The following is a 14251-nucleotide window of genomic DNA, read 5'->3' on the forward strand; positions in this document are numbered from 1 at the left end:
TTTGTCCCTCTCTTCCATTAAAAATAGGACATTTTAATCCTTCATGTAAAAAATCAAAGTTTTTAAATAATCCGCATATAAGTTTGTAAAAGTCGACTGAGGTTTACTTCTAATATCTTACGAGTGTAAAATATGCTCTATTTGGGAGATGATATTTTCACCCCTGATGCATTACGTGCACACTCCCCTTATAACCTGATTTGACGTGAAAAGTGGGCAACTCTATCTCAAATCAAGTTATAAGGGGAGTGTGCAAGTAATGCAAGCGGTGAAAATATCATCACCCAATTTTTAGGGGAGTGATAAATCGACTCCACATGTGTCTTTTTCTCTCCTCTAGGTTAGAGAGAGAAAGAGAAGAGAGATAGATACATGGGGAGTCGATTTATCCATTTGGGGAGTCGATTTATCACTGCCCCATTTTTAATATAAAAATTGTACGTACTTTCTAAATATATTAGCATAAAATCTTACTTTTTGATGGTAATGGTGTAATAATCCAAGTTTTTAATCCTAGGGTGTAAATATCTAACTTTTTAAGACTATCTAAACTTATAAAACTACATAGGCATAAAAATTTGACGTTTTATTCTCATTAGTGTAAAATTTTTTAGGGAAAAACACGGACATGTAGGCACTGTCCGTGTTCTCTTCAATAATCTCTTCCCCCCACACCCCATTTGTTTCCCCCAGCCTCCGGCACCTGCTTCGTCACTTTACAAGTGTGGTGACCCTCTGGCCGTCCGCAGGGCATTCTCAACATGGGAGTCGCAATCCTAGACGGGTCCATGCGAAGCATACCGCTCTACTCACACTCCACGGCCTCCATCAATGGTGGGACCGGGGAAGAAGGGTGTGGATGATTTGGATTTAGCGACGCTAAAGTGATTTTAAGTGTAAAAACTATAATCTTAAGATATATTTCAATTAGTCATCAAAGATTATGATTTAGCCAAAAGTTTAACAGTTTAAATTTTTTCTAATAATTCTGTAAATTCTACTTAACTTAACATACATAAGAAACTAGTATGTCTAGCCTCAAAGTTTAATCATGCAAAAAATACATGCTTTTATGAAGGGAAATGATAAATTCGAGCCTTTTCTTTACATGGGAAAGCCAGCTCCAGTGTACGTTGCAATCAGGCCCGTTGAATCCTTCCCACGTGAAGTAGAGCAGCCCCTCTCCAACCGGAGTTGGCTGTCCCAAGTAGGAGGAAACATTTTATTGGGAGAAGAACATGTGCCCGCATGTAGGCGGAAATATTTTATATGCGGGCACATATATTTCCACCTTCATGAGGGCACATATAAAACCTTATAGATGTAAATTCTTTAATTAAATATCCTATAAATGTAAATTTCAAATATACCATAAATGTAAATTTCTATGTGATCGCATGTAAGTGTAATTTTTTTTTTTTTAAAAAAAATACATCCGAGCTCGTATGGTTTGATGATCCAAGCCGTTCATTTGTTGGGCCTTCACATATATAGGTTCTCTCTGAAAAATTAACTCTATAAAATGATCTTAACCCTCCGATATGTAGAGGTTTTTATTTTAGAATCATCCTATGTAGCATGTTATTTTACACATCTTTCAAATGAGCAATAGGACCAGAAGGTACAAAACCATGTGGGTTGCCTCATGATGGTCTACAAAGATCAATGGTCTAAATGAAACATACATGTCTCCAAGTGGGACCCAAGACTTGATCTCGACGGTGACAATCAGCCTAGTCCGTCCCTTATTTTGATCAACTATATGAAATACTGACCTATACAATATAACTGAGTAGGTGAAGAGACCCAACCCATTTACACTTGAAATTCCATCAGTTGAGACATTTCGATTGTGTGGAATGGCTTTGGAAAAGATGGAGTTCGAGCAGAGAACTTTCCAGAGATGTGTTGCATAGGTGGCCGAGTTTGTGGATTTGCATTTATGCACGCGAGTGCCATTGACACTGCTAGAACAACTTCATTTCCAACTTGGTCTTCGGGATTTGGGAGCCGTGGGTCTAACACATCCTTCAGCTGTAGATTTTGGCCAACTTCAGATGATGATGATAGCAAGGAGGAGATGATATCTCCAGGGTGCCTTCCCATTATGACTTCAAGTGCTAAAACCCCAAAGCTATATACATCGCATTTCTCCGTCACTCTCATTGTGTAAGCAAGCTCTGCCAACAAACATTATCATGGCTGAAGTTTCTATGGCAAAAATGATTTTCATGAAAAAAGTATTCCATCGAGAAAAGACTTCCATGGTCTACCAAGAATGATTTTCCCCCTCAAAAAATGGGCAATTGTTTTTTAACATCACTCTCTTTCTTTCTATGTAAAAATGGTCGTAAAATGAATTTTATGCCATTCTTAAGATATGTTTTTATCCAAGGCTCCAAGCATTAGGAAAGTCAATTTTTCCTAAAGTTTTTTCATACAACTTAGAAGCCCCTTAACCTTCTGAACATGGCAAATACATCCTTGCTTTTAAGGTGCATTGAAACTAGTACATGAGCAAACCATCATGACAAGAGAGGTTTGGACGTGGGTTTTACTTTTGGTGCTCGTAGGGACCTTGGATCGGGTTAGTGCTGGCTAGCAACTCATCATCCGGTGAAAATGTGCCAGGAGATGGCCGACTCCCGACAAAAGGTGCCTATCGGGCACAATAGAGGTACAAAATTTTAAAGAAATAGGCTAATATTTTGCTAAAAAATTCCAAATAAAAACACTAGAAATTATGGTACTTCGTATCCTCATCAAACATTTTAAAAGTTGGTAAATTTAATAAAATGCCCTCCCATGACTAAAGTCTCCTAGTAAGAAATACCCAAAATTTTGGATAATTACTAGTCACTAGTCATTTGCTTAAAAGGACTTAAAAGAAATTTTTCAACCAATTTTATGGTTCTTTTATGCTTTGGTTGTGCAAGAATTAGGCCCAGATTGTTTTGGATTTTGACAACAGATTGTGAGCCTAAAACTGATTATTGGACCCAAATATATGTTTAATTTTAAGTCCAATAACCCTTTTTGGACTCTTGACCGGCTCTCAAAATCCACAGCAAATAGGGCCTTAGGATATTGTATCTCTAATGTGGCTCCAGTCACATCAATGGTCTAAAACATTTTGTCCTTCGATGACTGAGCCCAATAACATAAAAACCAAATAACAAGTAATTATTTTCTAAACAACTATGTTGCAATAATAAAGCAGGAACAATATATGAGGAACTAACCTGGAGCAACATATCCATGAGTGCCCGCAAGTTCTGTCCAATTGGATGAATCGGGCATTAGAAGTCTTGCAGTACCAAAATCAGAGACACGAGCCTCAAATTCTGAATCCAATAAAACATTTTTGCTAGAGATATCTAGATGAACTATTGGTGGAGCGCAATCATGGTGCATGTATGATAAGGAATGTGCCACAGCTTTTATAATATTCACCCTCTTCACCCAATCCAACTCCATTGCACCTTCCTCACTGCTTAGGATATTAGCCAAATTTCCTCTTTCTATATACTCATAAACCAGAAACATACATCGACGATGGGAACAAAACCCGTGAAGCTTGACAATGTTACGATTACGGATTTCTGTTAATGTGCGTACCTCATTTATGAAACTTCTCTGATCAATTTTGTCACCATCTTCCAATTTGTGAAGTTTCTTTATAGCGATTACTTGACCTGTTGGCAAAGCTGCTCTATAAACTCTCCCATATCCTCCCTCCCCAATGCAGTATTTGTCATCAAAGTCCTCTGTCGCATCGATGATATCTTCATAAGAAATACACCCATCCCAATTCCATATCGAAAATAGATCTTTATTCATTTCATTTCTCTCTTCCTTTTCATTTCCCCTTCTCTTGCAGAAAATGAAAGAAATGCAGAAGACTAGAAATAGAATAAATAGTGCACTCAAAAGAGGAAGAACGATTGATATGATAGCTTTGTCTCTCTTTTTATGTTCACCATTGTTTATTGACGTGGAACTGCATGGTTGCAAACCTTGAGCTTTGCCGCATAAACCCTTGTTGCCAACAAATGTCCCTTGTTGGAAAGGCTTGCTATTAGGAAGACTACCAACCAAATTGTTGTATGATAAATCAATGGATGTCAAACTGACCATATCTGCTAGAGAAGTTGGAATTGTACCAGTAAGCTTATTGTGGGAAATATTTAAGATTTCCAACGTGTGTAATTTTCCCAGTTGGGGCGATATTTCTCCTGTAAGCAAGTTAGAGCTAAGATCTAGTACATTTTGTAGGTCTGCTAGATTGCCAATTTGAAATGGAATGCTTCCATTCAAATGATTTCTATTCAATTTCAAATATCGCAATTTTGAACAGTCTCCTAGTTGTTCTGGTATTGATCCGCTCAGATTGTTTTCTGATAGGTCAAGGATCTCCAAATTGGACAGCTTTCCGATTTCTAGTGGTACCCGACCAGAAAGTTGGTTACCATTTAAACTCAAGTCAAGTAAATATTTCAAGCTCCCAAATTCCTTCGGAATCTCTCCTACCAAATGGTTAGAGGAAAGGTTGAGTACTCTTAGTTGAATCGACTGTCCTAATTCCGATGGTATTTTGCTAGTAATCAAGTTCCCAGAGATCTTTAAACTTGACAAATTCTGACACTTGGCCCAACTTGGAGAGAGTTCACCAGACAATCGGTTGTAGCTCAAATCAATGTATGTGAGATTTGGATAAACTCCATAGTCTTCGGACAGATTACCTGTGAGTTGGTTTCCCTCGAGCCGAACTCTGATTAGGGTCGTGCAATTTCTCAAGCTTTTCGGGATGGGACCTGTAAATTGATTGTTGCTAATCGAAAAATGTTTAAGTGATCTACCTTGGCAAATTTGCTGCGGCAAATATCCTGAGAGGTTGTTTTCCGCCAATTCGAGTCTTTCCAAATTTATTAGACTTGGCATTTCTTGAGGAAGTGAACCAGAAAGGTGATTTTCAAATAGGCTTAGAATGATTAGCTTTTTAAGATCAGCTAAAGTAGAAGGAATGGAACCTGTTAGAATGTTATCGGACATTGCCAGATTAGCCATATTTTTCAAATATCGTATTTCTTCAGGGATGGGGCCAGAGAGATTATTGTTGTTGAGGTACAACGTGACAAGGTTGGTCAAGTTTCCTATTGCGGAAGGAATGAAACCTGTTAGAATGTTATAGTACATGTCCAACTCAACCATATTTTTCAAATCTCCAATTTCTTTGGGGATGGGGCCAGAGAGACTATTGTTACCTAAGTACAAATGGGTAAGGCTGGTCAAGTTTCCTATTGTGGAAGGAATGGAACCCGTTAGAATGTTATCGGACATAGCCAGATCACCCATATTTTTCAAATATCCTATTTCCTCAGGGATGGGGCCGGAGAGATTATTGATGTGAAGGTACAACGTGACAAGGTTGGTCAAGTTTCCTATTGTGGAAGGAATGGAGCCCGTTAGAATGTTATCGGACATGTCTAGTTCAACCAAATGTTTCAAATATCCTATTTCTTTTGGGATGGGGCCAGAGAGCTTATTGTTGTAGAGGTACAACGTGACAAGGTTGGACAAGTTTCCTAGTGTGGAAGGAATTGGTCCGAAGAGTGTGTTGTTGCTAAGATCAAGATTGGCGAGTTTTGGAAAGGAAGAGAATTTGAAGTTATAGAGCTTACCTGGCAAACCTACACCTGTTAGGTTTATTTGTGTGACACTTCCTTGGTGGTTGCATGCTATTCCCCTCCAATTGCATGGGCTTTTATTGGTGGCATTGTGAAGTGACCATGAATTGAGAGGAGCTTGATTAAGGAGGCTAGCTTTCCAGCCGAGGAGAGCCTCTGCTTCTACTGAATTTGCCGTTGTTGAACGGCAAGAGAGCATCATAAAGCATAAAAGTAAAGAGAAGAGGGAGAGAGATTTCTCCAAGGCCATGGTTGTTGGTGGTGTTTGAGTTTTTTCGCTCATGTTGGATGTAGATTTATAGTGAAAAAGTCGTGTGTCCTATGCCGTGCGTTGAGGGGAATAATTGTGTACCACATCTATTCTTGTAGCTGACAATTAATGTGGCTCCACTCGTATTTTTCTAAGCGTGTAAGAACCGTAGTCTTTTCTTCTTCTTGATCACTCACCACATAAACTCATCTTAACCGTGAAGAGGTTGATGACACATGTAGATGCAAGTACACCAAAAAATTGCAGCGAAGCCCTGTTGTATGATCCTAGCCGTTTAATTTTTTGGCCTAGGCTATGTCTCTGTAGATTTCTATGTAATGTAATGTAACAATGAAGAGAATGACGAGAGCTGTCTCGGTGGGGCCTTGATAGATGAGCAGAGACCCAAGGAGTGAAGAGTAGGAGCCCTGTTCTTCGTTCCCAGAAATATCTCATAATCCAGCCTGTTTGTATTTACTTGGGTGAGGATTGGAATCATACGGGTGTGTTTGGCGTGCTGTTTGAAATAGTGTTTAAAACGCCGTTTTGCAAAACGGTATTTTGCCAAACGGCGTTTTCATGTTTGATTGGCTAGATCAAAACGGCGTTTTAAACGGCAAACGGAGGTATTGTGTGTTTGGTTGCAAATGCCCCAAAACGGAGTTTAAATGGTAAAATGACAAAATAGGGCATTGTTTGGTTGGCTTCAATGTAACTCAACTACTCTCTCATTATGCCCAATATTAAAAGGTCATTAGAATCTCATTCAAACACTAACTAAATTAAATATCATTGCCAAAAAAAAAAAAAAAGGCTATACCTTTGAGGTTCTTCTCCTTCTTCTTCTTAACGGCCGGATTTGCCGGATTTGACGAACGAGTGAAGGCGTTGAGGCAGTGAGGCGGACGACTGAGGTTGCAACTTTGCAAAGTAGATGAAGAAAGTAAGAAACTAGGGTTTCTTTTATTCTTTTGTCTTTAAAAAATCAAAATTAAGAGATCATATAATGATATCAGCAGCCCCTTGTTTTGAATTAAATATTAACAATTTAACAAATTTGTGTCCTCAAGAATGATATTAACACCCCCACTTTTTTGGTATTTGACGTAACGCATAAAGTCGCACGTATATATGTAAAAATGGGTTTTGGTGAGGGCAAACACGTAAAAACCCATAGCCCAAAAACTCCGTTCAAAACGGCGTTTTACAAACAGACCTCCCCCCCTCCGTTTGCAAAATGCCGTTTTGAGGGTTCAAAACGGTGTTTCAAACGGCATTTCAAACGGTAGCTACACACCCAAACACTCCCAAACGGCCGTTTGGCCCCAAAACGGTGTTTCAAACACCAAACGGTGTTTTAAACGGTACGCCAAACACGCACTTAGTCTAATTTGTTGGGCCACCTCACTCATACTTTTCCTCTGCATTATTACTTTTCTTCTGCCATGGTCTACAAGAGGGATTGAGGACTCATGAGCTCTTGTTTCATTTATTTCCAAACTACATGACTTTTCTAAGGCTCAATGGAGAAAATGGACAAAAACCTAGCTAGTTGACAAGTGTTTTTTCTTTGCATAAAAGTGACAATTGAAAGAGGAAAGAAGTGTGATTACTTAAAGATTTAAGGTCAAACTGTTGTTTAGTGATCAGTAGCATTCATCCAATGGGCCACAGGGTGACTGGGCCAAAGTATGGAGGTAAAATTTTCATTTGAAACTCTATTATTGCTGTAAAAACCAACTTCTTTAATCATATATGTAAACACATTCATATTTTCAAAAAGCATGGAGGTAAAATTATATCGTGTAAAAATCGTATGCTCGTAAAATCAGACCTTTTAATCCTGTATATGCCATCTAAAAAAATCCTAAGGACAACTTGAAGTGGGTGCATTTGACGTTATATAGAACACATTAAATGCATTTGTATTTTCTCAATTGACAGGTGGTTATTTAAGAATTCATCATGCTATAGGTGGCGAAATAGTTGTTATTTAAGAATTCGTCATACGATACGATAGGTGTCCGAATTCGTCATAAGAATTCGTCATACACCATATAATTTATTGTATCTCTTAACCTGCAAAGGATCTCACTCTCTGTGAGACAACCAATTACTTCAAAAGCTTAAGTTGTTAGAGTTGGTGTTATTTAATCATTTATATCTTCCCTAACATGTGGCCTCTCTTTTTGGGTAGGTAGTACATGCATATGAATTTTTTAATATCAAAGAGTTGTTGGCTTTTGAGCCTAGGACCTGCCATGAGGCAATAGCTTTGATAGTATGTCAAACAACTAATTACTCCAAAAGCTTAACCTGTTAGAGTTGCTGTTATTTAATCATTTATACTTCAACAATCTCTCTCTCTCTCTCTCTCAGTGGGTTACGAATAAACGAAGGGAAAGTCCTTAAAAAATAGACATTAGCTAGATTTATTAGGGAGAAGAGGGAAAAGGCATGTACGTTGGAAGTATAATTCAGCAAAGTTCCTCTAAACATACTGACAGCTATCAGGAAGGTAATGGACAGGAGATACAGATGGATAACACTGAAGAGATTCACTCGGAATCACTTGTTGAGCAAGAATGTGGAAACAGGATACAAAGGATGAGGAATAAGCCATCTTGGCTGAATGATTATGTAAGCCATTAGTTACTAGAGAATAAGTAAGTCAGTATAGTTGTGTCTTTTTCTTGTTACTGTCTTTCAGGAAATAAAGAAAGTAAATGTTGTTAGTTAGGTTGTTATGTTAGTTGGGTTAGTGGAGATGGACAGCTATAAATAATGATGTAATTCCAGGTTCCAGGGCAAAGCTAATGAAAAATATCAAGAATTCTGTTCTCTTTCTCTTTTTCTCTCTTCCATCTTCTTCCTGCTACATTTCTTGATCCTTCTTATCTTTCTGGTTTCTAGTGGGAATTAACTCTGTTTTTCAAAGGATCAGTTCCTATCATTGGTGCTTTCATTGAGCCTTCGTTGCTGTTCCGGCCAATTTCAATAAATTTGTTCGTATGGATATGCCAAAATTCAATGGTAGTGATCCAATTGGTTGGACATTCAAGGTGGAACAGTTCCTTAAGTATTACAGTGTTCCGGAGGAACATTGATTGGCAATCTCTTCCTTTCATTTGGAAGGTCCTGCATTTGCTTGGTTTCAATGGGCAAAAACAAACAATCTAATACATTCTTGGAAGGGTTTTCTTGATGCGATCAAGAACCGATTTGGTCCATCTCTTTATGAAGACCCCAAAGGTGAGCTTGCAAAGCTTCATCAAATCACAACTGTTGAAGATTATCAATCAAGATTCGAGGAGACGTCCAATAAGGTCAGTGGTCTCTCTGAAGAATTTCTCATTAGTTTTTTCATTTTGGGCCTTAAACCAGATTTAAAGAGGGAATTACAAGTGTTACAACCATCGTCCTTATTGCAAACCATTTCTTTAGCTCGAATCTATGAGCAAAAATACGACAATCTGAAGAAATCTTGGAAATCTAATTGTTTAAACCTGTAGGGGACCTAGATTATTACCAACCCCTCCCAATAACCCGATAAAATCACTCCCTGCTCCTTCATTAACACAAATACCAGTTCGGACCAGACAACTTAGTAAGGAGGAAATGAAAAACAAACGAGAAAAAGGGCTCTGTTATTTTTGTGATGAAAAATATACCCAAGGACACGATTGTCGGAAAAGATTATATCATTTATCAGCAATCGATGAGGATAATGATTTCATTGTGAATGAATATCTTGCTGACATTACATTGGAGCACACTGAAGCATTTACATCAGAAAATTCTGCAGAAATCAGTTTCCATGCTATGATGGGACAACAAAAACTGAGTACAATTAGACTAACTGGAGTTTCTGGAACCTCAGCTATTCATGTTTTGGTTGATAGTGGTTCTACCCACAACTTCGTCAAAGAAAAAATTGCAACTTCTTTAAAGTGGCCTATTTTACCATCTACACCTTTTAAAGTCCTTATCGGAAATGGTGAGTACGTACTCTGTAACAAAAAATGTTTGAAGGTGAAATTGATTTTGCAATCGCATACATTTTTTGTGGACTTATACATATTACCAGTGAAAGGGGCGGATATTGTGTGGGGAATTCAATGGCAAGCAGAGTTAGGACCAGTTGTCACTGATTACAAACTTTCAACAATGGAGTTTAAATGGCATGATATAATTGGGGAGTCTCAATTAAATCCTTCTCCACTCACACCTGCACAATTGAAAAGCCTAACTAAATCTGATTCAGTTGCCTCATATTTCCAATTGTTATGTATTGGTCATCTACCAACACTTTCTGTGATGGATGTAACTAGTGATATTGCACTGCCTGATGGGTTACCACCTGCTATATTCAATATTTTGCTCAAGTACAACAATGTTTTTCATCGACCAACAGGTCTTCCACCTCAGCGTGAAATGGACCATTCAATTCATCTTCTACCTGGTTCGAACCCCGTAAATGTTAAGCCATATCGTTATCCTCACTTCCAAAAGACTGAAATTGAGAAACTAGTTCAGGAAATGCTGGATGATGGGATTATTGTACCTAGCCACAGACCCTATTCCTCCCATGTTCTATTAGTAAAAAAGAAAGATAATACCTGGCGATTTTGTGTATACTACAGAGCTTTAAATTCAATTAGGGTGAAAGACAGATTTCATATACCAACCATTGATGAATTAATGGATGAGTTACATGGTGCCGTGGTGTTTTCTAAACTCGATCTCAGGTCAGGGTACCACCAAGTAAGAATGAAAACAGAGGATTGTGCTAAGACTGCGTTTAGGACTCATGAGGGACATTATGAGTTTTTAGTTATGCCATTTGGTTTAACAAATGCCCCCATCTACATTTCAAAGTACCATGAACATGATTTTCAAGCCTTTTCTGAGACGAGTTGTCATTGTATTTTTTGACGATATTCTTGTTTACAGTCATTCCATCGACGAACATGCGGTACATTTAAATTCTGTCTTCAAAGTTTGTCTACTAACCAATTGTTTGCTAAATTGAGTAAGTGCCAATTTTGCCAATCCAAGATTGAATATTTGGGTCATTTAGTATCATGTGAGGGTGTACAACCAGATCCAACAAAAAATTCAAGCAGTCCAAGATTGGCTAGCACCTACAAATTTGAAGCAGTTAAGAGGGTTTCTTGGGCTTACAGGGTATTATCGTCGATTTGTCCGACATTATGCAACTATAGCTTTCCCTCTTACTAATCTGTTAAAAAGGGATGTGTTCCATTGGTCAGGTGAATCTCAGTTAGCTTTCAATGAGTTGAAACTCCTAATGACTCAATTACCAGTATTAGCATTACCAGATTTTTCTCAAGCTTTCATTTTAGAAACGGATGCTTTAAATATTGTTGTTGGTGTCGTTTTAATGCAAAACAAGCATCCAATAGCCTATTTCAGTAAGAAAATGACTCCCACGATGGCGCTCACATCAGCTAATGTAAAGGAATTGTTTGCAATTACGGAAGCTGTAAAGAAATGGCGACAATATCTACTTGGTAGAAATTTTACCATTTATACAGATCACCGGAGCTTGAAAAATCTGATGGCTCAAGTCATACAAACACCAGAGCAACAACAATATTTGTATTAGTTACTAGGATACAACCATTCCGTTGAGTATAAAGCTAGCAAGGATAATCAAGCAGCTGATGCGTTGTCCAGGGTAGAGGAGGTACTTCCAACTTCAGAGTCAGTTCATTCTGAGCTGTTACAGATGGCTATATCGAGTCCAGTGTTCGACATTTCAGCTCAAATCCAACTGGGGAATACAACTAATCCGGAGTTATTGGAGAAGCATGATCAGATTAGTAAGGGCCTAGCAGCACCAGAATTTACTATAAAAAATGGCATTCTTTTTTATGATCATCGAATATTCATTAGCTCTACTTCTTCTCTGCGAGCCATCATCCTCTATGAGCCGCAAGCAGGGGATCCTGGCGTATTACGCACCATTAAGAAAATCTCAGCAAGTTTCTTTTGGTTCAAATTAAGGATTGATGTTAAACAATTTGTGAAAAATTGTTTGATCTGTCAGCAAATTAAGTATTCAACAGCTTCACCGTCAGGGTTATTACAACCTTTACCCATTCCGAACATGATTTGGGAGAATATAGAGATGGATTTCATTACAGGAATGCCTCTTTCGAATGGGTTTTCTGCTATACTAGTTGTTATCGACAGATTGTCAAAGTATGCGCATTTGGGGGCTCTTCCAGCTAACTATAATGCCGTTAAAGTTGCTAATTTGTTTACAGAGATGGTAGTAAAATTACATGGAATTCCTAAATCCATCGTTTCTGATAGAGACCCAACTTTCCTTAGTAAATCTTGGTCTGAAATCTTCAAGATGAGCGAAACAACACTGAATCTTTCTTCAGCTTATCATCCACAAACGGATGGACAATGAGAGGTTTTAAATCGTTGTGTCGAGCAGTATTTACGAAATTTTACCCAAGATAATCCTAAACTCTGGCACTCTTTTTTGGTGTGGGCAGAATTTTCGTATAATACCTCATTTCATAGCGCAATCCAGATGACGCCCTTTGAGGCTGTCTATGGGAGACCACCTCCGTCATTGCCCTCTTACATTCCAGGTACTTCATCAGTTGAAGCTGTAGATACAGAGCTACAAAATAGAGATGCTGTTTTGATCAGACTTAAAACAAATTTAACTCAAGTTCAATCCGGGATGAAATGTATGGCTGATCAAAAACGTCTGGATAAGAACTTTGATGTTGGAACTTGGGTTCTTCTAAAGCTTCAACCCTACAGGCAACAATCCCTTGCAAATAGATTTTCACAGAAACTCAGTAAACGATTTTTTGGTCCTTATCAAATTTTGGACAAGGTAGGGAAGGTTGCATATAAACTTCAGCTTCCGGAAGGTAGCCGAATTCATCCAGTCTTTCATGTTTCCCAGCTTAAACCTTACTATGGGCCTAGTCCACAATCAGTTTGTACCTTACCACTGCAGGATTTTAACAATCAACCGTTAATTACACCATTAGCTATCTTGGGACAAAGAATGGTGTATCAACAGGGCAAGCCAGTACAACAGGTACTGGTGCAATGGAGTGGGTTGCTTCCAGAAGGTACCTCTTGGGAAAATCTCACAACTCTGCAATCTGATTTTCCGACATTCAACCTTGAGGACAAGGTTATTTTTAATGGGGTGGGCAATGATAGCTATCAGGAAGGTAATGGACAGGAGATACAGATGGATAACACTGAAGAGATTGACTCGGAATCACTTGTTGAGCAAGAATGTGGAAACAAGATACAAAGGAGGAGGAATAAGCCACCTTGGCTGAATGATTATGTAAGCCATTAGTTACTAGAGAATAAGTAAGTCAGTATAGAATAAGTAAGTCAGTATAGTTGTCTTTCAGGAAATAAAGAAAGTAAATGTTGTTATGTTAGTTGGGTTAGTGGAGATGGACAACTATAAATAATGATGTAATTCCAGGGCAAAGCTAATGAAAAATATAAAGAATTCTGTTCTCTTTCTCTTTTTCTCTCTTCTATCTTCTTCTTCCTGCTACATTTCTTGATCCTTCTTATCTTTCTGGTTTCTAGTGGGAATTAACTCTGTTTTTTAGAGGATCAGTTCTATCACATACCCCTAAAAATCCAATTCCTATGAATTAAAGCAGACCTCAGTATTCGATGTACTAAGGAGATGCATATTCAATTGTTCCTGTGCTGACCATTGCATGGATGTATGCAGTAACAACGCCTAGGCAAGGATACTTTAAGTTAAATTTTGATGGCTCTAGCTTGGGAAATCCAGATTCACATGTGAAGGACTGGAGTAGAGCATTCTTCAAAAGATTTATTTACGAAACCTGATGTCCCAAACCGTTCAGAATGTATGGTAGGGCCCACTTCTTAGGATGATCCAAACCATTCATTTGATGGGCCGCAACATAAATAGGTCCTAACCCTCCAATTTGGGTTAGGATCATTCTATGAAGATGATTTAAGGGTACAACCTTGTGGCCCATCAAATGAACGGTTTGGATCATCCTAAAAAGTGGACCCCACTATCTTCTCCAAAGACACTCACATCTTATAAAATCTCATAGTAATACGCATATAGGGTTATATTATTTTAGGGAAATGTTAACAGCACTATCATATTTTGCTGATTGCACTCCTCTCTTTATTAAAAAGTAAGGTATGGCCCTCACCATAGGATGATCCAAACAGCCCATTAGATGGGCCACAGCCTAAATAGGTTGTGCCCCAAAAATCATTTCAATAGGTTCATCCTAAC

The 14251-nt window shown here is 38.3% G+C and overlaps 1 protein-coding gene across 3 annotated transcripts in view; it reads right to left on the reverse strand.

Annotated features, from left to right (window-relative positions):
* Nucleotides 1–1783: 1783 nt before the first annotated feature.
* LOC143890185 (uncharacterized) overlaps nt 1784–14251 on the reverse strand; it is an 83534-nt gene continuing 71066 nt past the window's right edge. The window contains exons 1-2 of one of the 3 annotated variants that reach the window (XM_077394766.1): nt 3243–5939; nt 1784–2180 (exon numbers count right to left, since the gene is read on the reverse strand). In XM_077394766.1, coding sequence (XP_077250881.1) covers nt 1816–2180; nt 3243–5937 — 3060 coding nt within the window. In that variant the 5' untranslated portion in view covers nt 5938–5939 and the 3' untranslated portion in view covers nt 1784–1815. Of the gene's footprint in view, nt 2212–3242; nt 5940–14251 lie in introns of those variants that run through there. The other 2 variants (XR_013255139.1, XR_013255138.1) reach the window with 2 other exon arrangements.

This window comes from Tasmannia lanceolata, unplaced genomic scaffold, assembly GCF_043159265.1.
Source record: "Tasmannia lanceolata isolate RefF3 unplaced genomic scaffold, GAP_Taslan_0.1 ptg000013l, whole genome shotgun sequence".
NCBI classification, from domain to species: Eukaryota; Viridiplantae; Streptophyta; class Magnoliopsida; order Canellales; family Winteraceae; genus Tasmannia; species Tasmannia lanceolata.